The following is a 23,508-nucleotide window of genomic DNA, read 5'->3' as shown; positions in this document are numbered from 1 at the left end:
GAAATGGTAAGTATGGTAGTATTAAGTCCAAAATTCCCAAACAGAACAATATAACATTTATTTAACAATATAACTTGGGGGAAACAATTGTCTCATCTTGATGAAATGTACAGTATATAATATATATTCAGTGCAGTGCCAGGGGGGTGGTGGTGGTTGGTGGGACTGTAGGGTTGGAACCTGGTTTCTTCTTGCACCAATGTATATGTTTAATAAAATCGTCTTTCCGTTTTATTGTTGAACTGCAGTATGGACAGTGATAATGCAGCTGCGGCCAACATCCCAGTCCACATCTGTGAATGGTGTATTCTTAAACATAAACACATAGATATAAATATTATTATATAATCAGTTTTCCATTAAAAATTGTCACTTAAAAATACAAATCCTGCATCAACAATGAAGTTCCAGCATGCACTACATGCACACACACAGGGAGAATGTTTTCAAACTTTACCTTCATGGCTAACAGCTCTGTTAAAATGAAGATCCATGTGTATCTGACATTTGTTCAACGGGGAGGGGTAGTAAACTGTAGGGCTGCAGAATGGACAGTGGTAGTTATTGCAGCATGATGTGCATCTGTGAAGTTGGGGCAAGGCCCTTCCTTTCTGGATTGTTATGTGTACCTAAAAAAGAGTGTTCAATTAGTCCAAGTTAATATTTTTACACTGTTTTACAGACAAAACTGGGCCAAAACCTAATAACGGACAAATATACATTTTCATCTTATGCACTGGATTAGCTACATTTCTGTCCACAAAATATCTAAATATAGGCTATATAGTGATATAAATGTGAATAGTTATATAAACACACATAATGTATAATATGAATAAAAAGATAAGTTAAGATATTCCTTCAATTGTCCCACAATGGGGAAATCCACAGTTACAGCAGCAACTGCACAGTTGATTGAAGAGTAGCAATAACAAACAATATATGAACAATGAATTATTGGGACGAAAAAAATAACAACCCTAACAATAATAGTAAAAATATATAATCAATATAATAACCATGACATTATTTACAAGATTAATCTTGGTAATGATTGGTAATATACAAGAGATCATGTTCTTATTGCACATAATAAATGAAAAATATATATTGCAGACAATAGAAATTGTGCCACGTAGTATTAGTAGTATTATTAGTAGTAGTATTAGTAGTCATTAACGTTAATTTCTCTGTCAAATTTAACTTAACAATATAGTTTGTGGATCATGTTAGGCATTTCACTGATTGATTAAATCACTTTTGCAGATCAATTAAGTGCCAATATATCTTGAAAAGAATACACAAAAAATGTGATTCACGGTAATCCACCTTATTCCTGGAGCCTCTACTGTAGAAACTGCTGTGGGAGTGACTTCCGGTTAGCCGCCGGAAGTTCCGTAACGCCATTGACTAACCATGGCAGCTGAGCATGAACAGCGGTTTATTTTAAAGCAATTTGCTTTCAATCTAGCAGAGAAGTTACGGTTTTGTTTTCTGACATTTAATGTTTAACATGTTTATCAACCGTAGCATTTACTAAAATGTCCTTGCGGAGCTCGGGTACGTCGTTTTGTGGAGGAAAACCTGCATCATACTTTGTGGCTCGGATCCGACAGACTGCCGGAGGAGAGACGGGAATCCTCAGAGGATTGACAGGAATATCATGAGAATATCAGGTATGATTTCAGGTTAATTTCATGAGAATATCACGTGTGATTTCAGGTTAATGTAATGAGAATATCAGTTATGATTTCAGGTGTATGGAGGACACAGCATTGTAGTATTTGTCCGGTAATGACAACCTTTAGTATTATTTATTATTATTTTCTGTGCAGTTAAAATACAAAGTGTGTTTATGGCACGGACTGCAGGGCAGTATTAGAATAAAAATACAATAGTTTCACTACAGACATGTTGATAAGAAAAAAAGTTTTTTGTTAATTAAATTTTAAATCTTAGCTGTGATCAGTACTCGAGTTGTAAAAAAGAAATCCAGGGGGATGGTGGATTTTATCATATGGGGACAGATAATTTGTGCTGATTACAAATAATATAATATATTACAAATAATAGCAGTGACAAAAACACCTGCAGAAATACTGCAGGAATGACATAGCAGCAGTTAAATGCAGCCTTCTGTAAGCTTTAAATATCCACTGGGCTTACATCAAATACATCAAAACACAACAATAAAAAACACTTTTCTGAACTTATCAATATGACTCTGTCCTTGACAGGATAAGTAAAATGGATCACTGCAAAAACTCTAAATCTTAACAAGAATATTTGTCTTATTTCTAGTTAAAATGTCTCATTTTAGTAAAAAAATCTCATTACACTTAAAACAAGACTCATCACTGGAAAAAACAACAATTTTCACCTGTTTCAAGTAGATTTTCACTTAAAATAAGTAAAAAAAAATCTGCCAGTGCAACAAGACTTTTTTTGCTTGTAATAAGAAGATAAATCTTGTCCCACTGGCAGATTTTCTTACTTATTTCAAGTGAAAATTTACCTGAAACAGGTGAAAATTGTCACATTTTTGTGGTGATGACTCTAACCAGAATGTTAAATGTTAATGTTGAAATAGCAGTAAAACCACATTCATTGATGAAATGACACAAGGGATGGAAAGGGGGGGTGGCAGTTTTACAGGGGGGATGATTTGGACCGTTTTTATTTCAGGGGGGGATGCCCTCCCCCTCATCCCCCTCAACTCCAGTACTGGCTGTGATAATGTACCGGTTTTTTCCTAAACTTCTGGAGGGCTTAGGTGATGTGGTTGCAGGTTGGGGGTTGTGGGTCTTCCCCCAGGTACATTTGATGAGGGGGCTGGGGGTGTTAGTGGTTAATAATTGTGTACTGTATTGCTCCCTCAGATGAGCCTGACCAGATGGATCAGAACGAGGAGCTGTGATCAACACCAAAGCTTCCCGTGATGCCCAAACACAGTGGTCAGACCCAGGGATGGAGGACCACACCTATTCTATTATTTACGTGCTGGAGATGAGGTGATGGGTGACCGTGGTTTCACAGTTAGAGACTTGCTGGAGGAGCGTAGGGTGAAGCTAATCATTCCAGCATTCACACGCAAAGGATGCCAGCTGACCAGTGAGGAGGTCACTCACACACGCCGCACTGCTCATGCCCCCATTCATGTTGAATAAGGAACCTGGAGATGTACAAGATTCTTTCTCAAACAGGACCAAATTAACTTTGTGCCCAAAATTGACAAAATGCTCAAGATCTGTGCTGGTTTAGTGAATTAAAGAGCTGAGTTTATTTCAAGTGAAAAGTGAGAAGACATTTAATATTGCACTTAAACATACTTACATATTTCATTCATTTAACATTTTCTGAAAACAATTGAGGTTCAGTTAAACTTACAGTATCTTTAACACATAACTCTCAACAGGTTAAGTGCTGTATGTAGTTTGTAGAGCTGCACTTACATATTTCATTCATTTAACATTTTCTGAAAACAACTGAGGTCCAGCTGCAATTGTTATTTTTTTTGAGGAAATAAAAGTTCAAATAGTCCTCTGACAGTAAACTGAATCTCTCTCACTTAAGACACAAATATAATGTGCTTTTGTTAAACAATATTTTTGTGTTAAAATGTTTTGATTCATGTCCCTATATTGTATGTCCTAATATGTCAGGAGAGGATCTTTCAGGTTCTGTTTTTAATAAAACTGAAAACAAAAATGAAGTCTGTTGTATTGTTTTCCCCCTAGCTTTATACAGAGGGGCAGAGCTGAATCTTCTTTGTACCAAATTCATCTACAAATGTTGGAAGTATGTGAAAGTTCTGGAGGTGTTTCATGTGTGTATCTGAAGTCTTTGTCAAATGAAATGTGTAACTCCAGGTGCTCAGTTGGTGTCCAGATAAGCAGCTTGCAGCTCTGCAGCCCCAGGCACATCACTGCCAGCTGGACCTGAAAGAATAAATATAAAAGATGGCTTACAGTTTGTCTTAATGAAGGTTCACAAGTAGCCTACCTGTCACATTAGTTCATAGATTATAAGCAGTACTCGAGTTGTAAAAAAAAAAACCAGGGGGGGATGGTGGATTTTATCATATGGGGACAGATAATTTGTGCTGATTACAAATAATATAATATATTACAAATAATAGCAGTGACCAAAACACCAGAAATACTGCAGGAATGACATAGCAGCAGTTAAATGCAGCCTTCTGTAAGCTTGAAATATCCACTGGGCTTACATCAAATACATCAAAACACAACAATAAAAAACACTTTTCTGAACTTATCAATATGACTCTGTCCTTCACAGGATAAGTAAAATGGATCACTGCAAAAACTCACAATCTTAATAAGAATATTTGTCTTATTTCTAGTTAAAATGTCTCATTTTAGTAAAAAAAAATCTCATTACACTTAAAACAAGACTCATCACTGGAAAAAACAACAATTTTCACCTGTTTCAAGTAGATTTTCACTTGAAATAAGTAAAAAAAATCTGCCAGTGGAACAAGATGTTATTGCTTGTAATGAGAAGATAAATCTTGTCCCACTGGCAGATTTTTCTACTTATTTCAGGTGAAAATTGTCAAATGTTATTTTTCTGGTGATGACTTTAAATGTTGAAATATCAGTAAAACCACATTCATTAATGAAATGACATAAGGGATGGAAAGGGGGGATGATTTGGACCGTTTTTATTTCTCATCTCGAGTAGTGATAAGTAACAATATTTACCCACTTGGAGGAGTATCCACTTTGCCCATTGGGAAGAATGAGATACTTCTAATCTTCTAAGCATTTCTTCACTTCTTCAGGTCGTCCTCCCATCCCTCAACAGCAGGAGGCAGCGGTAAGATGATATTGTCCCGTTTGAGCTGTGACAGGTGGTGTTTCCACATGTTTTATATCCCCAACGCTCAGAGAAAGAGGGTTAACGCGTTCACTCAGCATGTAAACAAACGCGGTTCTGGCAGCACCGGAAGGAGCTCCCACAATTCGCGCAAAGCCTCATGGGGCGTAGGAATAAGGTGGATTGCTTGTAATGAGAAGATAAATCTTGTCCCACTGGCAGATTTTTCTACTTATTTCAGGTGAAAATTGTCAAATGTTATTTTTCTGGTGATGACTTTAAATGTTGAAATATCAGTAAAACCACATTCATTAATGAAATGACATAAGGGATGGAAAGGGGGGATGATTTGGACCGTTTTTATTTCTCATCTCGAGTAGTGATAAGTAACAATATTTACCCACTTGGAGGAGTATCCACTTTGCCCATTGGGAAGAATGAGATACTTCTAATCTTCTAAGCATTTCTTCACTTCTTCAGGTCGTCCTCCCATCCCTCAACAGCAGGAGGCAGCGGTAAGATGATATTGTCCCGTTTGAGCTGTGACAGGTGGTGTTTCCACATGTTTTATATCCCCAACGCTCAGAGAAAGAGGGTTAACGCGTTCACTCAGCATGTAAACAAACGCGGTTCTGGCAGCACCGGAAGGAGCTCCCACAATTCGCGCAAAGCCTCATGGGGCGTAGGAATAAGGTGGATACTCACACTCCGGTCGTCATCCATCTTGAGAAAAGGAGAAAAGAGCACGCTGCCGGAAAAAAACGAGAAGTCTCGATCTGAACTGTTGATTTAGTTGCAGTTATAAAGTAATCCAGTAGGGGGCTCTGTGACGTCTAGAACTGCGGTTCAGATCTGCTGCTCAGATCTGCTGCCTCCGGGTCTGCAGCCATACCCTTCTCCATCTGAGGGCATTGAGGGCGGGGTAGATGTCCTGGGGAACGAGGGGCTGTCGGAACCGGTGGATGAGCCATCTGGGAGCGGGGTCAGACCAGCACCATGCACCAACCTCCCCGCCCCCGGCTCCAAGTACCGAGTCCGAGGAATACGTCGCCCTACACGCACTCCCGCCTGTCCCCGAGCTCCAACCTGCACCAGCAAGAACCGGCGTCCGCAGGCGGGGTGGCCGCACACAGAGCCCTGCTATCACCACCTGCACCTGCAGTGAGACGCTGGTGGACCTGGAGAGGGAGAAGCTCGGAGTGCTGCGGCGTATGGAAGAGGGCGACGAATCATGATATTGATTCATTTCCTGACATGTGTTTATATTCATGGTTGAATTAAACTTGGTTCTCTTTTCATTCTTGTGTTGTGTGATTCATAGGGGTTTCAAAATTACACAGAGGGTCCCTGTGAATTGACCATTTTATTGATTTACTCCAAGAGTACTCATGCCATGTGTGTGTGTAATGTACGCTTTACGCATGACACGCGCCTCTTCCAGCCAAAACCACATGTAAACTCCCGAACACTTTCAAGAATACTTTGCTTTAATGTTCAATGCTACACCTTCAAAGCACTGAAACATTGCAGCAATAAAGTATTCTTGAAAGTTAGTGGCGGAGTTTAGTAGTTTTTAGACAGTTATGGGTGGTGTGGTGATAGTGGGTTTATTGCTGTTTTTATTTTCTTAATGTTTGGGGATTAGGGGAGCTGGTTGGTGCTCAGGTGACTGCTTGGTGACTGGTGAAAGGGAAGTGAAATCAGAAAAACAGGTAGATGAGCTCCCGTCTTGTCTGGACACCGGCTTGGTGGAGTGCTGCTCGGGCATCGTTCGGAGGTCCAGGGACCGGCAGGAACACACTTGTTATTCCTTATTTTTCTTTTTTTTTTCCCTTTGCTGTCACCAATGAATGCTAAACAATATAAATCTAAAGTATAAAATAAATCAAAATTTGTGCGGGCTGCATTGTTTTAATATCTCATTGCTTGGTGTGATATTGATTTGCCTGACGCGGCTGGATCTGTGAGTCTTTGTTCACTAAGATGGTTGTAAAGACTGGGTCAGCAGCATCTTTCATTTCCTTCTTAATGAAAGAGATTCTTAAGCTAAGAGCGACTCTGGGAAACGCGATTTTCTTTCACAGGCTCCTTAAGAAGGTTTGAAAGAAGTCTTTCGCTGTTAAGAGCTACTTAACTGATCTGGGAAACCCGGCCTTTGACATTTTCACACTAATATATCCATTAAATGAACCACCATGCTTTATATGGAAGCACAGTGCCTTTATTTATTTTTATTCACAAGTTTACTTCAGTTTTTTGTTTGATCTGTCAGCCATCCATGTGTGACACTTTCTAACATCTGGTCACATGAAGCTTCTTATGAATCATAGATGTTGAGACAGGGGACCACAATTAAGCATAAATCCTAAGTGAAACATTTCAGATGTGCTTAGTTAGTGCTTGTTAACAATAGTTATTGTAAAGGAACGTCTCTGCACTCCAGATGTTGAACAGCCCATGTTTTTACTTGTAGACTTCATCTGTGTTACCTGACAATGTTGTACAGGACTGTCTCAGAAAATTAGAATATTGTGATAAAGTTCTTTATTTTCTGTAATGCAATTAAAAAAACAAAAATGTCATACATTCTGGATTCATTACAAATCAACTGAAATATTGCAAGCCTTTTATTATTTTAATATTGCTGATTATGGTTTACAGTTTAAGATTAAGATTCCCAGAATATTCAAATTTTTTGAGATAGGATATTTGAGTTTTCTTAAACTGTAAGCCATGATCAGCAATATTAAAATAATAAAAGGCTTACAATATTTCAGTTTATTTGTAATGAATCCAGAATGTATGACATTTTTGTTTTTGTAATTGCATTACAGAAAATCACAATATTCTAATTTTCTGAGACAGTCCTGTATGTGATGTTGAATGTGACTACAAACACAAACATTCCCACTGCATTCCTGGTGATCTCTGAAGATTTCAACCGCTGTCTCTGCTATACTGTCTTCTGTACAAAAGGGTTTTAACCTATTTTATTTTATTTTTCTACCTTTTTATTCTCAATGTGCACTGCAACAATGCAACGTCCATTTGAGCATTACAAAAGTATTGTTCTATTAAAATCACAGCAAAGACTATTAACACCCCATACAATGGCTGAGGCTGCTTGTTTCTCTTCAAAACATAGTCATCGTAATGGGGACTGTTCTAAAACATCTTCATCATCAACCAATCAGGTTTTTCAGAGCCATCAAGGTCAACTATTGGATGTCCAGGTGAGCTGAATTCCTTGAATGTCGGTCCAGATGTCTTCAGATATTTGGTGAAAACAGTTCCACCTTCTGGCAGCAAAGCCTCATGAAACAAAAGAAGAGGAAGGAAAAAAAGCAGCATAACATATTCTCAATTGATCACATGACAACCTATAAACTGGAGTCACGACGTATTCATTATGGGGCAAGAGCAGGATATTTTCAGTGTCATATTCACTGATCAGATGTAAGAAAACCGGAAAAAAATGTAGGAACAGAGAAAAGTTAATCAAAATTAAATGTCATGTTGAGCCCAAATGCACCTAAATTTAATTCAATTCCAGTCGATTTTATTCACATAGCGTCTGATACAACACAGTTGTCTCTAGGTGCTTTCCAGAGAGCCAGAACATAAGCGTTTACTACATGATACTCAGATTCTGTCTGGATGTCTGATATTGTTCCCAGCAGAGGCCGGGAAACGGCCCCAGAGCTAAGGATTATTACTCACGTGAAGACTGATGCGTTACTGAATCAGCATGAATAACAGTGGTGAAAAGTAATCAAACTTAATTCAATAATTCAAACAGTCCAAATACGTTTAAACCACACTTTTGATGTGTGCTACAGCTAAAACGTATGTAGTAGTATCTATAACTGACTGCATACTTAGGACTTCATGTTAGTATATTTGTATACGTATGAGCATTTAAAAATACATGTACGTTACGTTCATGTAATCAATATGTATCTATGAAGAAAAAACACTTTCTGTAACAAAAAGTTTTTATTGGCTTCTCTAATCCATTCATCATCTCAATAACAGGTACAGCCTGGGAAATCATATCACAAGGGGTCTAAAATGAATAAGACAAGGGAATGGGGAGGCCTCTGCTACAAAATTTGGTATTGAGGTGACAGAAGAAAAGAAAAAAAAAAAAAAAAAAAGCAGTACAAAATGTCTTTCATGCATACTGGAGAAAAAAACCCAGACTTTTAGTGTTTTTTGTACAGTTTTGTAAACAATATCCTTCTAGAGATCATATCAAAACACATCATGGCAAGTAACAAAAATAAGGGATATAACATGAGAAGAATGAATGTTCTATGAGGCATCTATAATGCAACACTGCTTGGCGTGGATGTTTTCTTTTTACAGAAAAAAAAATACATTTGCATTTTGATGAGACATTTGCTCTATAATTGTAAACACAGGCAGTGTTAAAATGATTATACATTATGTCGAACCTATACTACAAATATTCCCACTACATACATGAAACGCGTGTCCCTGCTTTTCTTACACTTTAATGATATGAGGTATATTTAGGTCAATCTTTTTGTCTTTTTTTCCCCTCCACCTCACCCACTCTTTTTTTTTTCCTCTTCTTTAAAAGCATAGTGTGTGTTTGGAGTGAAGTGGCTGGTCAGTCTTTGTTCCATGTGATCTGAGCAGCTTCAAAGTCTCTTGGCTGTTGAGCTCGCAGACATAGGAAAAGGAAGGGGGGAGCAGGAGAGGGGGTAACGGCTCACAGGAAATCAACTAAATTAAATATCAACCCTGGCTGCCGGGACAGAATGGCTTTAGCCACGGAAGACAAAGAAGGCCATTGTTTATGCTTGTGAGTGCAGGGCTGCATTTTGGGGAAGGGATGAGGATATAATGTAACTTTAGTTTCTGAACTGTGTCACTGAAGCCGTTTCATGAAACTACTAAAAAAAAAACAGCAGGGTTCAAAAGTTTAAAACAATTGAGTGTACATCTGTGATTACTTGCCTTAAAAACATCTGCTACCGAGTTCTGGTGAGGCTATTGGAAAATAAATAAAGTTTCAGGTATGAATCCAACATACCCATATAAGGGTTCCAGCATGTCAGCCCATCTCTCAAAACACTTAAATACAAAGAGGTACTCTCTAAATATTGTATAACAAAATTATGGCAATTCATCTTTTTACAACATCACCCGAAAAACCGTAGTAGAAAAAAAATAAAAATAAAAACAAGAAAAGAAAGAAAGGAAAAAAAAAAAAGCAACAAAATACCCTTAAAATGCCCATGGTCATGCCTACTCAACCCCCGTCAAAGTCCACCCCGCCCACCCAGCTCCCGTTCACAGTTTTTATCCTCTTAAAATAATAATAATCATTAGCATAATAATCACGTGTCACATATGCAAATTGAATGGGTTATTGTTTCCAATGATTTGTTTAAAAAGTGCTTGTTTGATTCCATTTAGAAAAAAGAAACAGAAAGGAGTGAAGTAGAAAAGTGGTAACTTGTTTTTAAAAGAAAAAGAAAAGAAAACAAAAAAAAAAACCCCCAGAGAAATCACTTCAGCAACATCACGAGGAAAAGATCAGATTGGTATTTCATTGCATTGTCAGACTGACAGCTGTAACAGTAGGAAACAGTTACTTCTGGGTAGATTTCTGTCTAAGCTGTATCTGTTTCTACGGCCACACTAGTGCGCGTGGAAACACACACACGCACACACACTCAGAGGAGTGTATGGTTGTACAGTCTTGTGATGAAGCGTCTTCACTCAGAACAAGTGGTGTGAGCACAAATTACCTGCTACAGTTCATAGCAACTCATGCAGATGTGGCTGTCAGAAGAAACGAAGTCTTCACATTGAGACAACAGTACCATAATCTCGACAAAGCTACACGCAGTAAAAACCAAACATCATCCTGTACTGTAAATTTGTTGTTCTTACATAAAAAATAAAAGACAACAAAAAGAGAAAAACAAAGCTTTGTAGTCTCAAAGTACACCTGTAAAAATGTGCTAATTGCATCTCATAATACAAAGTTTTATTACACAATTTCGACTATTTTCCTGAGTTTATACTTTTCTTGTAACAGACAATATATACTTTTTTGCCATTTGAATTCTGGGCCTTTCCCTGCCAAAATGTTATCATTATTGAAATCATCAAAATTATTCATTATTACTTTTACAATGGTATGATGATTGATAAAAACACAGCGGTACAGGAAAAAACGTTAGTTCATAGCTACCCTCTAAATGTTTTAAATTACATTTAAACCTACTGTACGTTCATATCAAAATCACTACTCTTAAACAAAACATAGGCGACTACATAATACAAATGAGAATAGTTTTAAAAAATTGCATTTGAGGCCATATTAGACCCTCCCTGGTCGTTTTGTATTAACATTTAATGGCAGTGTTCATAAAACAAAACTTTCCTACAGGAACAAAAGTAGAACAGGAGTAGGGACCGTGTGGACAGCAATACAACAGCCCCCTACTGGCTTCACCTCGTCTCCCCCTTATCTAAAACTTTGGCTTGTAGGGGTTTTTGATCCTGTACTCACTGGCTCACTGACATCAGCTAACAAACTGGTATACCCTGAGAATTCTGACACTGGAGTCCGTATTCTGTGGTCGACCTCTGCCCCGGGGTCGCTGCCGTAGCTCAGAGGGGTCCGCCGTCCAGACTTGAACTGGGAGCCAAACGCTTGGGCAAAGTTCTCGATCTGGTACGTGGTTTCTTTCGGGGGGTTGAGCGGGGACAGGTCTGGGTAGCTGGAGCCGTTGGTGGGCGCGCTGCCCCCTCCGGCCTTAGGCTGCTGCCCTTTGGAGCCTTCCGCTACGGCGGAGAGCTCCTGGGAGGGGAGGCTGAAGGTGCCGGGGGAGTGCTGCTTCTCTAACTGTTCAGTCAGCTCCTGAGACGGAGTCAGCTGCTGGTGGGCGCCGGCGTCCAGGCTGAGGTGGTAGCCCGCCTGGGACGGGGATCCCACGAGCATGCCGTAGTGGGATTTGGAGGAAGACGAGGAGGACGTTGATGAAGGGGCGACGATGGGCAGCGGAGAGGAGACGGCGGGCGGGTAGCCGCAGTCCAGAGGAGACGTGTACACGTGTTTGTCGGAAAACAAGGGCCCCGTGGGACTGGAGCTGCTGGACAGTAGTGGGAAAGGCCCCGTGGGGCCGAGGCTAGAGAAGGGCCCGCTGTGGCTGGTGCGCTCCAGGGCCTGCAGGAGGAACTTGGAGTACTCGCTCATCACTGCCGATTTGTCCCCGCCGTTTGGGGAGTCGTCGTCCAGTTCTGGGGTAACGGGAGCTGCTGGTTGAAGGTCTACATGGTGCGGGTGGTCGGACAGGTCAAAAGTCACATCGTGGGGGTGTGTTCCTTCCGGCTTATGGCTATAATGATCCAGCAGGCTTTGCAGTACTTCATCTGGAATGCCCGACTTGTCGTGTTTGAGATCCAGCGGCGAGGAATCCAGCATGGCCAGCGTGGGCTCCGGCCCCAAGGAGCCCTGGATGACGTTGTTGCCCTGGGACGCCATGTGCAGGGAACCAGCTCCATAGTCATTGTTAACGGCGTGGAGGTAACGCCGCTTTTTGACAAACTGCATTGCATCGTCGTAGTTGCTGCTGGTGGTGGGCCCGGGCTTGTTGCCCCCAGGTCCCTGGAGCAGACCCATGCCGTCAAGGCCGGGGCCGTCCACGTGGTCCATGGGACCGGCCTTCTGGGTTAACAGTTTTTGCCCATCGGCACCATCTTCCACGGAGAGGAGGCCTTTGTCAAGCCCTTTGCGGCCTGTCTTTTTAAAGACCAGTTTGGGAGTGCGTCCCTGCATCGCAGGGTCGGAGCCTGAAGGTTGCTCCATGTTGAAGTCCTGCAGGCCCAGATCACGGGCCATTGCCCCGGATGAAGCAGCTGCCGCTGAGGCGTTCTTCTTCCTCTTGCGCTCGCCGCCTTCGCCGTTTTTGGACTTTGCCCTCTTGCGTCCGGAGGCGGTAGAGTTTCCCTGAGTGATTGAATAGCTGCCCTGGCCTAGCTCTGCTTCACTGAGCTCCAGCATGCTCGGGTCCAGACCCTTCTTTATGGCTTCTCCACAAGTCCGTTTGTGCTTCAGTAACCGGTCTGTTCTTGAGAAAAACTACAAGTAGAGTAGACATAGAATTACATGTAAGGGCCTCGTAGCTTTTAAACTACAAATTGGATAAACCAAGAACATTTTGCAACCACCACCAACATCTTCATGATAAGGACATGTTACAGAAAACACCGATTTAAAATATAAACCATGGATTCAAAATAAAAGCCATCAACAAAGTAATTTAGTAACCAAACTAAGTGCCTACTTGTTGGCAGGTATCACAGCGGTAAGGCTTCTCGCCACTGTGTGTCCTTTTGTGTCGCTCCATATGGTACTTTTGGATAAAGCGCATGTTACATTGGTCACAGCTGAAAGGCTTCTCCCCTGTTAATGACAGCAGTAACAGTGTTAAGTGTCCCACTCACGTCCACAGATACTGTATAACAAACTCAACTGTGCATCCAGAAGCTCCAACTCACCACTGTGGATCTTCTCATGCCGCTGGAGCAGGTACTTCTGAATGAAGCTCATGTTACACTGACTACAACGGAAAGGCCTCTCACCTGTACAATCAAGAATACAACCATCCGTTCACCACATTAATTACGGCCCAACAACAGTCTAGACATAAAAGCCACATGCCCTATACAGAATTACACTCGATGGATGAATACGCATCAAAGTAAAACCTGGATTACTGAATCTTAGCTCTGATTGATATCAGAAGAGAGATAATATATATATATATATTGCAGTAGGAGCCAATTATGTTTGTCAGAACATGCATCATATGCACACTCTTAATCAGCTTCAAATACCGAAGCCAATTTTTTTCCCTTTCCGTAAACACATCACTAGGAAGCATATTGTGGGGATTTTTAACAGACTACAAAAAAGCAAAGAAATTAATTTGTATTAACTAATGTAAACATAAGTTGCAGAAGAACTACTACTAAAATATTTAGGACAAAAAACAAAGTAATCCAACGCTTATAACAGCATCACCCTGTTTAACATGAATGATGTTATGATGCTACCATGAAAAAGAGGGTATAAATAAATCTAGTAAAGCATTGAGCCTTCTATATGTCCTTTAATTAAGACTATCACAACAAGCCAAGAAAAATGCAATAGGCGCATCTCTTTAGGGGAAAAAAGGGGTACAAAATACCAAATGCTGAAACTGTTGTGAAAGTATCTGGGTTCATTTTAAATTTGATGCTTGCAGCACATTTAAGAAGTTCAGGTAATGACAGAGGTATGGTTATCTACAATGAGATTTACACACAGTGAATGACAAAATAATTTCAACTGATTTATTTATTGGACCTTTTTTTGGAAGTCTAACTATAAACTAACTACAGGACTGTCACAGAAAATTTGAATATTGTGACAAAGTTCTTTATTTTCTGTAATACAATTAAAAAAACAAAAATGTCATACATTCTGGATTCATTACAAATCAACTGAAATATTGCAAGCCTTTTATTATTTTAATATTGCTGATTATGGCTTACAGTTTAAGATTAAGATTCCCAGAATATTCTAATTTTTTGAGATAGGATATTTGAGTTTTCTTAAGCTGTAAGACATGATCAGCAATATTAAAATAATAAAAGGCTTGCAATATTTCAGTTGATTTGTAATGAATCCAGAATGTATGACATTTTTGCATTACAGAAAATAAAGGACTTTATCACAATATTCTAATTTTCTGAGACAGTCCTGTATATTCCACAACGGCAGCAAATGACTAAGTACAGAAGACGTGTTTTTACAAAGACACCACATTCCTCAAGTATAAAATGAAGGCTAAACAAGAGAAATAAATACAAAAGAGGCCATAAAAAGCTCTAGCGGAATTCCCAGCAAGGAGAATGACTAAGATGTCCAGAATTAAAAGAGTAATCAGTGAGTCATCCTTGGCTCCAGCAACTGTCTGGTTTTACGTAAGGCCCCGAGCACTCAGGATAGGGAATGCTTCTTTCCACATGTATTTGCTCAAACCTTGGTAACATGACTACAACTGTTCAAAATCCCTGAAAAGGGATCTGAGAATGTGTAATTCATCCAAGATTGCTTGTAAGTGCTTTACCGTGACGGTAAAGCAAAGGGGAGCAATCGCCAAATCTAAGGAGATTGAGCCTTAGGGGGAACAAAAAAAGACAGTGAAAGCCTCTCACCTGTGTGTATGAGCACATGTCTACGCAAGTGGTAGGAGCTGCGAAAGGCTGCATTGCAGTGCTCACAGATATGTGGTTTTGAGTTAGGGGACAGGCAGGATCCGTCTGCATCCAACATCAGGGCCTACAAGAAAAGTGGAAGAGTATGAACATCTTTTGTTCTGGGAGTAAAACCTCTGCCTTTACATGTAATGATAATTTTAAGAGAATGACCAGACTTTTATTCTTTATTCAACGAAAGAGACAAGGAATCGATTAACCTTTGAAGCATCATTGCGTTTTCTCCGAGCTTTGCCTCCCTGCCCATCCCCGCTCTTCTTCCCTCTTCTACCCGAGGACTCTTTTGGCTCTTTACCTGGTCTTCCAGACATCTGAGGAAAAACAGAAATGAGTGTACAGCACATAAGGCAGAGGCAGCAATGACTACTGGAACAATAAACAAAAAGGACCACATACATATAAGTTTGATATAGCAAAGCATTGTATAGCATTGTAAACAATACATAAAAGACAATATTTAAAACCAGATTCTTCTCTCACCGGTTCTCCCAAAGAACGAACGTTGCTGAGGCTGAGGTCATGCAGGAGCATGTTCTGGTGGTTTTGGTGGTGGTTGACAAAAGACATATCTGGGATGTCATTACCACTTTTCCCCACGCCCCCTCCTGCACAGTTCACCCCTACTCCTCCACCACCACCGTACAGGGGCATTCGGTAATCCAGCTCACTTAGCCGTTCTTGTTTGATGCCCATGCTATGAAGAAAGCCCCCCGTGTTTGCAGTGTTGGTTCCCTGTTGTTCTGGGGGCGAGTCACGTTCTTTTTTCAGGATCATCTCTTGAGGAAGCTCGCCCATAACAGACTGGGAGGCCAGCCGTGTAAAGCTGGTGACTGGTGGCAAGTGGCTAAACATAAGCATACCTGGTGCAAAATTGGGGTCCATGCCTCCATTGCGCAAAAACTCATTGCCTAACTTGTCTTGGATAATACTCATGATGGTGGTTTTGCTTAGTGCAGGGGACGAGGAGGGTAATTAATCTAATAAGGAATGCAGGAGTAGGCTATCCTGAAAGAAAGGACAAAAAAAAGGCATTACAACATAGTAAAGGGAATTAAAAAAAATAATAATAATAATAAGTGTAGATAGAGCTAGAGAGAGAGAGAATTACAAACATGAAAGGTATATAAATGTAAATATCATGTAAATATAAATACATATAAAAGACAAAACAAAAGAAATATCAACGTTTGCAAAATGGACAGAAAAATACAATTATGTATTAAAACCAGGCTTTTTGAAAGGTCAGTCTCAATCATGCCACTATGAACTTCAGGTTTAAATCAGTAAAATAAATCCTAGTCAGTCTTGGAGTGCAAACTCAAAGGACAAAAGTATGTAAAGCATTTGTGCTTAGCAATACATTTATCATAAATAGAATGAAAAATATATCCTATGATACATGTCTAAGTATATCTGCCCTCAAGAGCATTGAGTTTCAATATGACTAATTATCTCAGTTATGAGAGGGTGTGAGGCAGTGAATCATCAGTACAAAATATTAACCTCTATGCTGCAAAAAAATAAATATATAAACATTCAGAAATCATGTTTCTATTAAAAATGGTTTTGTGTGAGATGGGGGATCAAAAAAATAAAACAATTAAAAATAGGAGGAATTTAAAAACATCTAATCCACCTCTTATTGTTTCACATTTAGCAGCACTTGTGACTTGGACTGAAGCCAATGTAAAATCCGCGTAGACGTTTTAAAGCGTTTTGACAAACATCCCTATTGTTGTTCTACCAACACCACATGCCACTTTTAGACTAATAACCCACAATGAACGGAAACCCGAATACACTGGCACATTAATCGGTCCAGCACACTTTGCCTTAAACGACAAACATTTAGGTCAGAACCATGGGGGCATTTCGGTGATTCCTCCTAGATCAACATTGTAACGGAACCCGGACAGAAGGAGCGAAGCCTGGATTTATAGTTTAGTCTAGACCAGCTGACCATTTGTCTCCGTTCAGCGATCAGCCCTTTTGTGATGCAGAAGGGTTAGCAGCTAGTTAGCTCCAACAATGAGACACAATCAAAGCATCTGCGAGTGCTCAATCAAAACAACCGACTAGGACGAACCAAAACCCGCATTTCGCTGCTTCAATGCAGCCGCGCCGGGAATAAAAGTTACGAGGACTGAAATAAAACCAAAATTCGCCCCCAAAATCACCAATTAAATGAGTAATTACGTACGATTTAGCACGTTACCTGGAGCTGCTAACGAGGTAAGGCTGATTTATGGTCCCGCGTTACACCGACGCAGAGCCTACGGCGGAAAGTACGCGGCGACGCGCAGCGTATGGTGTGCGTCGCCGCGTACCCTATGCCGTCGATTTAACGCAGAACCATAAATCAGGCTGCAGCCGCTGCTAATACGTGAACCTTCATTTAAAGCGCTTTAAAGCGCCTTTAGTTGAACATTTACACGTCAATACTTGGTGAACGGGGCACATTTGAACCTATCCCCAAGTTAGGGTCACAGTGTGAGTGATAATGCGGGATAAAGCGTGATTAAAGGGTGTGTTTGTTTGAAGTGGGGTCACTCTCCAGTCCCCAGGCTTGATGACGCCCGTGAAATCAAATCTGTCTGTCTGCGCTTATTGATGCAACTTTAGCTGCAATTACCAGCACAAACTGCACACCGGAGCGCTTATTCACACCAGGGGGGGCATCAGTAGTACTGGTGGGGGTTTAAAACACACTACCTGAATTTAATGATGATAATAATAAAACAAACGCAAGCCTTTGAAGCATCTAGGGTTAATAACAATCAAGCCGCCACGAGCTAGCGGCTAGCCGCGCTAGCTCCGGCCCGGTGCCACAAACAATGATGCTCCGCGTCCCGCAGCACCCGCCGAGGCGAGTTTACGCTGAAAGGTCGAGCTCACGGCCCGGGAAAACACCAGGTAGGTCCACACTCACCTACGCATGACCGCAGCGGGTTTCAAACGCGTCTTTATTCTCTCTGTATTCGCCGCCCGAGGGTTTTATTGCCAAAACATTGTTCTCCTGCGCTGGCTGCTTTCTTCCATCTTGTCGTGGCGCGGGGGATTCTGGGAGATCCGCGGACGGACGGACGGGTCGTGAGAGGAGACAGAGGAGGAGGAGAGAGGAGAGGAGAGGACTGTTATGTAACGTTAGTGGACCCATCATATGTATATGGATACAGGACTGTCTCAGGAAGATTAGAATATTGTGATTTTCTGTAATCAGTACTGGAGTTGAGGGAGGATGAGGGGGGATGGTACTGCACCCTGAAATAAAAACGGTCCAAACCCCCCCCCCCCCCCCGAAATAAAAACGGTCCAAATCATCCCCCCCTGAAATAAAAACAGTAAAAATCATCCCCCCTGAAATAAAAACAGTCCAAATCATCCCCCCTGAAATAAAAACGGTCCAAATCATCCCCCCTGAACTAAAAACGGTCCAAATCATCCCCCCCGAAATAAAAACGGTCAAAATCATCCCCCCTGAAATAAAAACGGTCCAAATCATCCCCCCTGAAATAAAAACAGTCCAAATCATCCCCTCCGAAATAAAAACAGTCCAAATCATCCCCCCTGAAATAAAAACGGTCCAAATCACCCCCCCTGAAATAAAAACGGTCCAAATCATGAGGGGATGAGTATAGATTGGAAGTACCAAAGTCAAGCCACTATTGGCGCTTTTATACTAGTACCTACTCGACTCGCGACTCGACTCGCCTTGTCCTCGTTTGTTTTTAGACACCCAGGTGAGAAGTAGGAGGTTTGAGCGAAGCTGCTGTGACGTATTTGATTGTGTGATCTAAACGAAGAAGACAACAACACTAAAGATGTAGAACCTGGAGGAGATGATAGATGTGCTGCTGGGTCTGTGGCTTGTGTTCCATATCAAGTTAAAAAATGAGAGTGAAAGAAGCTTCAAGCAGCAACCCTTTTTTTTTTTGTCTGGCGCTGATGAAAAGTCAGTTGGTAGCCGCGAGCGGCTGAGAAGTGACTGGTAGATCTGGTCGTTCCTTATCACCGTCTAGATCCCTTTTTAATTCTCTCCTCAGCCACCAGGTTTATGAACATCTGCACCTCAGAGTTGGATCACCAAACAGACTTTTGCTGCCATTGCCTGTCGGATAAAATGAGGAAGTAGCGAGCCACTCTTGCGCTGATTCCCGCTTCCGGATTCAAACGTTTGACGGCTCCGCCCCCCGACCAATCGGTGGCCTGTAGTGTGATGATGTCAGATACAGCCGACTCAGCCGCTTAGAACCTCGGCAGAGTAGTTACAGAAAAAGTATCTACTCGGCACGCCTCCACCCGCCTCCACCCGTAGTGTAAAAACGCAAAACGGAGGTGAGGCAAGTCGAGTCGCGCTGAGTAGGTACTAGTGGAAAAGCGCTATATGTGTGGTGGAGAATGAAAGAGCAATCCAGACTGATATAATGGTGATGGTCGATCAACAGGACATTGTGGTGGTCAACAAACTCCAGATGAAAGCAGTAGTGATAGACATAGCAATCTCAAGTAGTAGCAACATCAAGAAGCCAGCCAAGGGTTGATGGGAGGTGATAGAAAAGATGTGGAAGGTAAGTGTAATAGTGGTGTCAGTCAGTGCGGGCACATGCACATCTAAATCAAGCTATTGGCAACAATTTAGCTAAGGATAAAACTGGAGTTTACGAGAAGTCCAAGTATAAATGCGCGAGAAGACAATTGATTATTGAGTGAGTTGCCTTTGACTCTGCGATGCTAGGTGGCACCAAAACGCACTTTTCCGTTGGTGTTCTTCCGATTCCTTCTTTGTTGTTTCTCTTCTTCTTCTCCTACTGTGTTGATATTCCCGGGGCAGTCACTAGCTCGGCTAAGCGTGGAAATAAATAAATAAATGCTGGAATAACTCGAATTAGGACAGAATTATCTGGCACTAATAGCTCGATCTTAAGAGCTTCAGTTCGGTTCGACTACAGTCCGGCTAAGGTGTATACATGGCTTTTAAAAATTCGATATCGGTTGGATTAAGGCAACAATTCGACTTTCTGTTGCATGTAAACGTACTGTGTGGTAATTGGGGCACTTAAAAGTTGTGACCTCGAAGATGGAAGAGTGGTTCCTGGAAACAACATCAGTGATCTTGTTCTAGAAGCAAAAATACTGTGTATAACCCTCAAGCTCACAGGTTGGTCGTAGAGGACTTGAGTTTAAAGATGGGAACACAGAGGAGTCAGCAAGGATGGAGTTTTTTTTATTTTTATAAACCATAAAACACCAAATAAAGGCCATTCAATTCCTCAAAACAACAGGCTACACAGCTAGCGCTAGCCACGAACATGTTCATATTGTCAGCTATGGTCTGATACAACTCTTTTCCCATTACTCGCGTAATCTTCTGCGACTCACGCTGGTGTCTGGCACGCTTGTGAAGTATCCAAGCTAAGGGAAAAGAGAAGGCAAAAAAAGGAGGGGGAAAGAGGGGAGCGAAGCGCTACAGGCTACGAGCTCACCTCTTTTCCCCTCCTTTACGTTTGCCTTTCTCTTTGATACAACAGCCGCTCAACTTCATAACATGTAACCTGTGCGGTCACTCTAAAATTAAATAAATAGTCACACACTTTTCAATTCATTTAAGGTTATTTGTTTGTGTTTAGGTTATATATATTTAGGCTATATTTGCATACCGTGGAATATTTTTTTGGCCACCAGAAAAACAATGTTTGACCCGGCCTTTATTTGGGATGGGCGTTTAATATAAAAAATATTTTGCTACACCCGGCGGCAAATTTGCTCTTTCAGTCATAACCCACAGCTCGTGACCATAGGTGAGGGTAGGAATGTAGACCGACTGGTAAATCGAGAGCTTTGCCTTTCAGCTCAGCTTAGAGTGTTGCAGAGTCCACATCACTGTGGATGCTGCACCGACCTGCCCATCAATCTCCCACTCCATGCTTCGCTCACTCCTGAACAAGATCCCCAAGATACTTGAACTCCTCCACTTGGGGCAGAATCTGATTCCCGACCCCTTCGGAGGGGTGGATGGATGAATAGGAAGAGGTGTGATGTAAGAAGGTGACAAAATGGTGGAAAAGCAAATGCATTAGTCTGAAATGGGAAACAAGGTTTGAAAAGCTATCAGAGTAGAAAAATGATAATTGAGCTGGTGTGCAAGTTTCAGTAAAGTAAAGGTCAGACTTTTTTGGGGGAAATCGAATGTTGTTCCATGTGATCTGTCAATTTTGTGACCACTGTTCAGTTAAATTCCCTTTATGTCACCTCTTGAATAATCTCTTGAATGCAATTGTGACTGGCTCAGTTTTAATCATATACTTTTACTTAATTATTTATCAGTGAGAAATTGTATGCCTGCTCACATTATCTGACACTTTTAGGCAAGATAAGGCAAGGCAAGGCAAATTTATTTATATAGCACAATTCAACACAAGGTAATTCAAAGTGCTTTACATTGACATTAAAAGCGGCAAGACATAATAACAAATAGGTAAGAATAAGAAAAGAAGTAAAATAATAAAAAGCACAAGCTGTTAAAAAAAAAAAAAGAATAAGGGCAGTAGAATACAGCAGGTAAGTTTAATTTAGGGGTACGCTTGAGTAAACAGTAATGTTTTTAACCCTGATTTAAAGGAGCTGACAGTTGGAGCAGACCTCAGGTCTACAGGAAGTTTGTTCCACCGGTGAGGAGCAGAATAACTGAACGCTGCCTCACCTTGCTTGGTTCTGGTTCTTGGGACACACAACAAACAACAAGGTACTACAAGGTACTACGTTTTAGGTACTTTTAAGATAAAGTACATTTTCAAAGGTTAAAACCAGTGTTTTTCACTTGTTTTGTAGATCCAGATGTATTTTATAAAGTAGTTGTCCACAGCTCCACCCAAAATGACCCCCCCCCTCTAAATATCTCACACCATTTACTAGAGTTTAGACTAGGGATTTTCCATCTCACAATACCTCAGAGCTACCTGATAAATGTCCCACCAAAAGCAACTATAATTGTAAGACATTGTACACCATGAAGCCTTTAAGGCATTGGATGTTTCTCTAAAATAGCAATGTAATTTTCTGCATAAATGCTGCAATCAAAAAGGTTTGGGAAGACATGATGCAAAAAGGACAGCTTAAAACAAAACATCACTGTAATGGTGAAGCATGGCGGAGGGAGTTTAATTGATTAGTTTTTTTCTGGAGTGTCCAGTAAGAGCTGAGACATCAACCCCTGTGGAATTATGTCAAGAGAGCGTCCACACTAGACATCCTTCAAATGTGTCTTAGCTCTTCTGCAAGGAGATGCTGTAGGTTAGTTTTCCAATTACTTGTCAGCAACAACGCAATATCTCCAAGTTGCTGCCAAGTTTTTATGCTGATGATGCCATTTTATATTGCTGATCATCCTCATTCATCAAACCACTGAACATCTGCAGTCTGTATTTGACGTGGTCCAATCCTATTCATGGTGTGAAATAACAAATAGCATTGAATGTTAAGATAACTACGACTCATGGCTCTGAAAAAAGAGAGAGTTCAATAACATAACTATTCGGGGATTACCATTGATCAAAACCTAACAGGTTGACAATTTTGTATAAAAATTAAAACTAAACTTTGGTTTCTCCTTCAGGAAAAAAATCCTGCTCTTCTCATCAGAGAGAGAATTTTATGCCATTAAGGTATTATGGCGATTTACTTTGTATGAACACAACTGGATGCTGTGTGACTGCGCCCTCCGTTTTATGACTGGGAATGGGAAACCAATTCATCATTTAGTATGCCACAGCTGAACGTCCACCATTTTATGTTTGCAGGCTCTACACCTGGTTATCTTTTACATATAATATATTCTTGGCCTACTTCCCAAGCATCTCTGTGAACTCATTTGTAATCAAACGTAATACACCTTGCGTTTACAAAGTTCCCTCTTGACGCAGGTCCTAAGAGTGAAGGCAGAGCTTGGGGAAAAAAAAGCTTTTAAGTATGCCATCATGCTAGAATGACCTTCAGAAAGACGGGGTGGATTTTCCTATCTTGAGGAACAGAGAAAAGCATTTTCTTGTCGTGTGTAACTGCCTAAACTGACACTAAAGGTTTGACTCTGGTTTTTCCAAAGTAGAAACACTAGGGGGAACTAAAGAGCCATCCAAGAGACAGTGGGCTTCTAACAGCAATCTGTGCTTATTAGTGTAACTGTGTTATTAGTGAGTTATTAGTTATAAAGTCATAAGAAATAAAAGTAAAACCTACATCTAAAATATTTAACTTAATAACAGCTTATTAACAGCTGCTTTTTGACTTCACAGTTTTGCTGTTTTGTTTACTCCTGCTGATGGTCTCACCTGACCAGAAGACAAAGAAAAACCTGAATAACGAAAT

The 23,508-nt window shown here is 40.8% G+C and overlaps 1 protein-coding gene across 2 annotated transcripts; it reads right to left on the bottom strand.

The window, feature by feature from the left end:
• Nucleotides 1-8,731: 8,731 nt before the first annotated feature.
• znf281b (zinc finger protein 281b) lies at nt 8,732-18,202 on the bottom strand. Of its 2 annotated transcripts, none has more exons than XM_061709339.1 (7): nt 18,077-18,202; nt 15,628-16,152; nt 15,348-15,458; nt 15,088-15,211; nt 13,384-13,467; nt 13,170-13,288; nt 8,732-12,964 (listed from the first exon to the last, which is right to left on the bottom strand). In XM_061709339.1, the coding sequence occupies exons 2-7, from the start codon at nt 16,078-16,080 to the stop codon at nt 11,348-11,350; spliced, it is 2,508 nt and encodes an 835-aa protein (XP_061565323.1). In that variant the 5' UTR covers nt 16,081-16,152; nt 18,077-18,202; the 3' UTR covers nt 8,732-11,347. The 2 variants fall into 2 exon arrangements, with proteins under 2 accessions (XP_061565323.1, XP_061565322.1); XM_061709338.1 differs by having other exon boundaries at nt 13,384-13,477; nt 15,089-15,211.
• Between the last annotated feature and the right edge of the window lie 5,306 nt (nt 18,203-23,508).

The sequence above is a fragment of the Cololabis saira genome, chromosome 19, assembly GCF_033807715.1.
Source record: "Cololabis saira isolate AMF1-May2022 chromosome 19, fColSai1.1, whole genome shotgun sequence".
Classification (NCBI taxonomy): Eukaryota; Metazoa; Chordata; class Actinopteri; order Beloniformes; family Belonidae; genus Cololabis; species Cololabis saira.
The sequence above is the reverse complement of the archived record's forward strand: the minus strand, read 5'-3'. Positions and strand labels throughout refer to the sequence as shown.

What these genes read in the sequence shown, in the direction of transcription:
- znf281b (XM_061709338.1), bottom strand. Translation starts at nt 16,080, where the DNA reads ATGAGTATTATCCAAGACAAGTTAGGCAATGAGTTTTTGCGCAATGGA. An exon ending in AACGCAATGATGCTTCAAAG is followed by an intron (nt 15,212 to 15,347) that starts GTTAATCGATTC and finishes CTTTTCTTGTAG; the next exon opens with GCCCTGATGTTGGATGCAGA. An exon ending in GCTGTGATACCTGCCAACAA is followed by an intron (nt 12,965 to 13,169) that starts GTAGGCACTTAG and finishes CTCTACTTGTAG; the next exon opens with TTTTTCTCAAGAACAGACCG.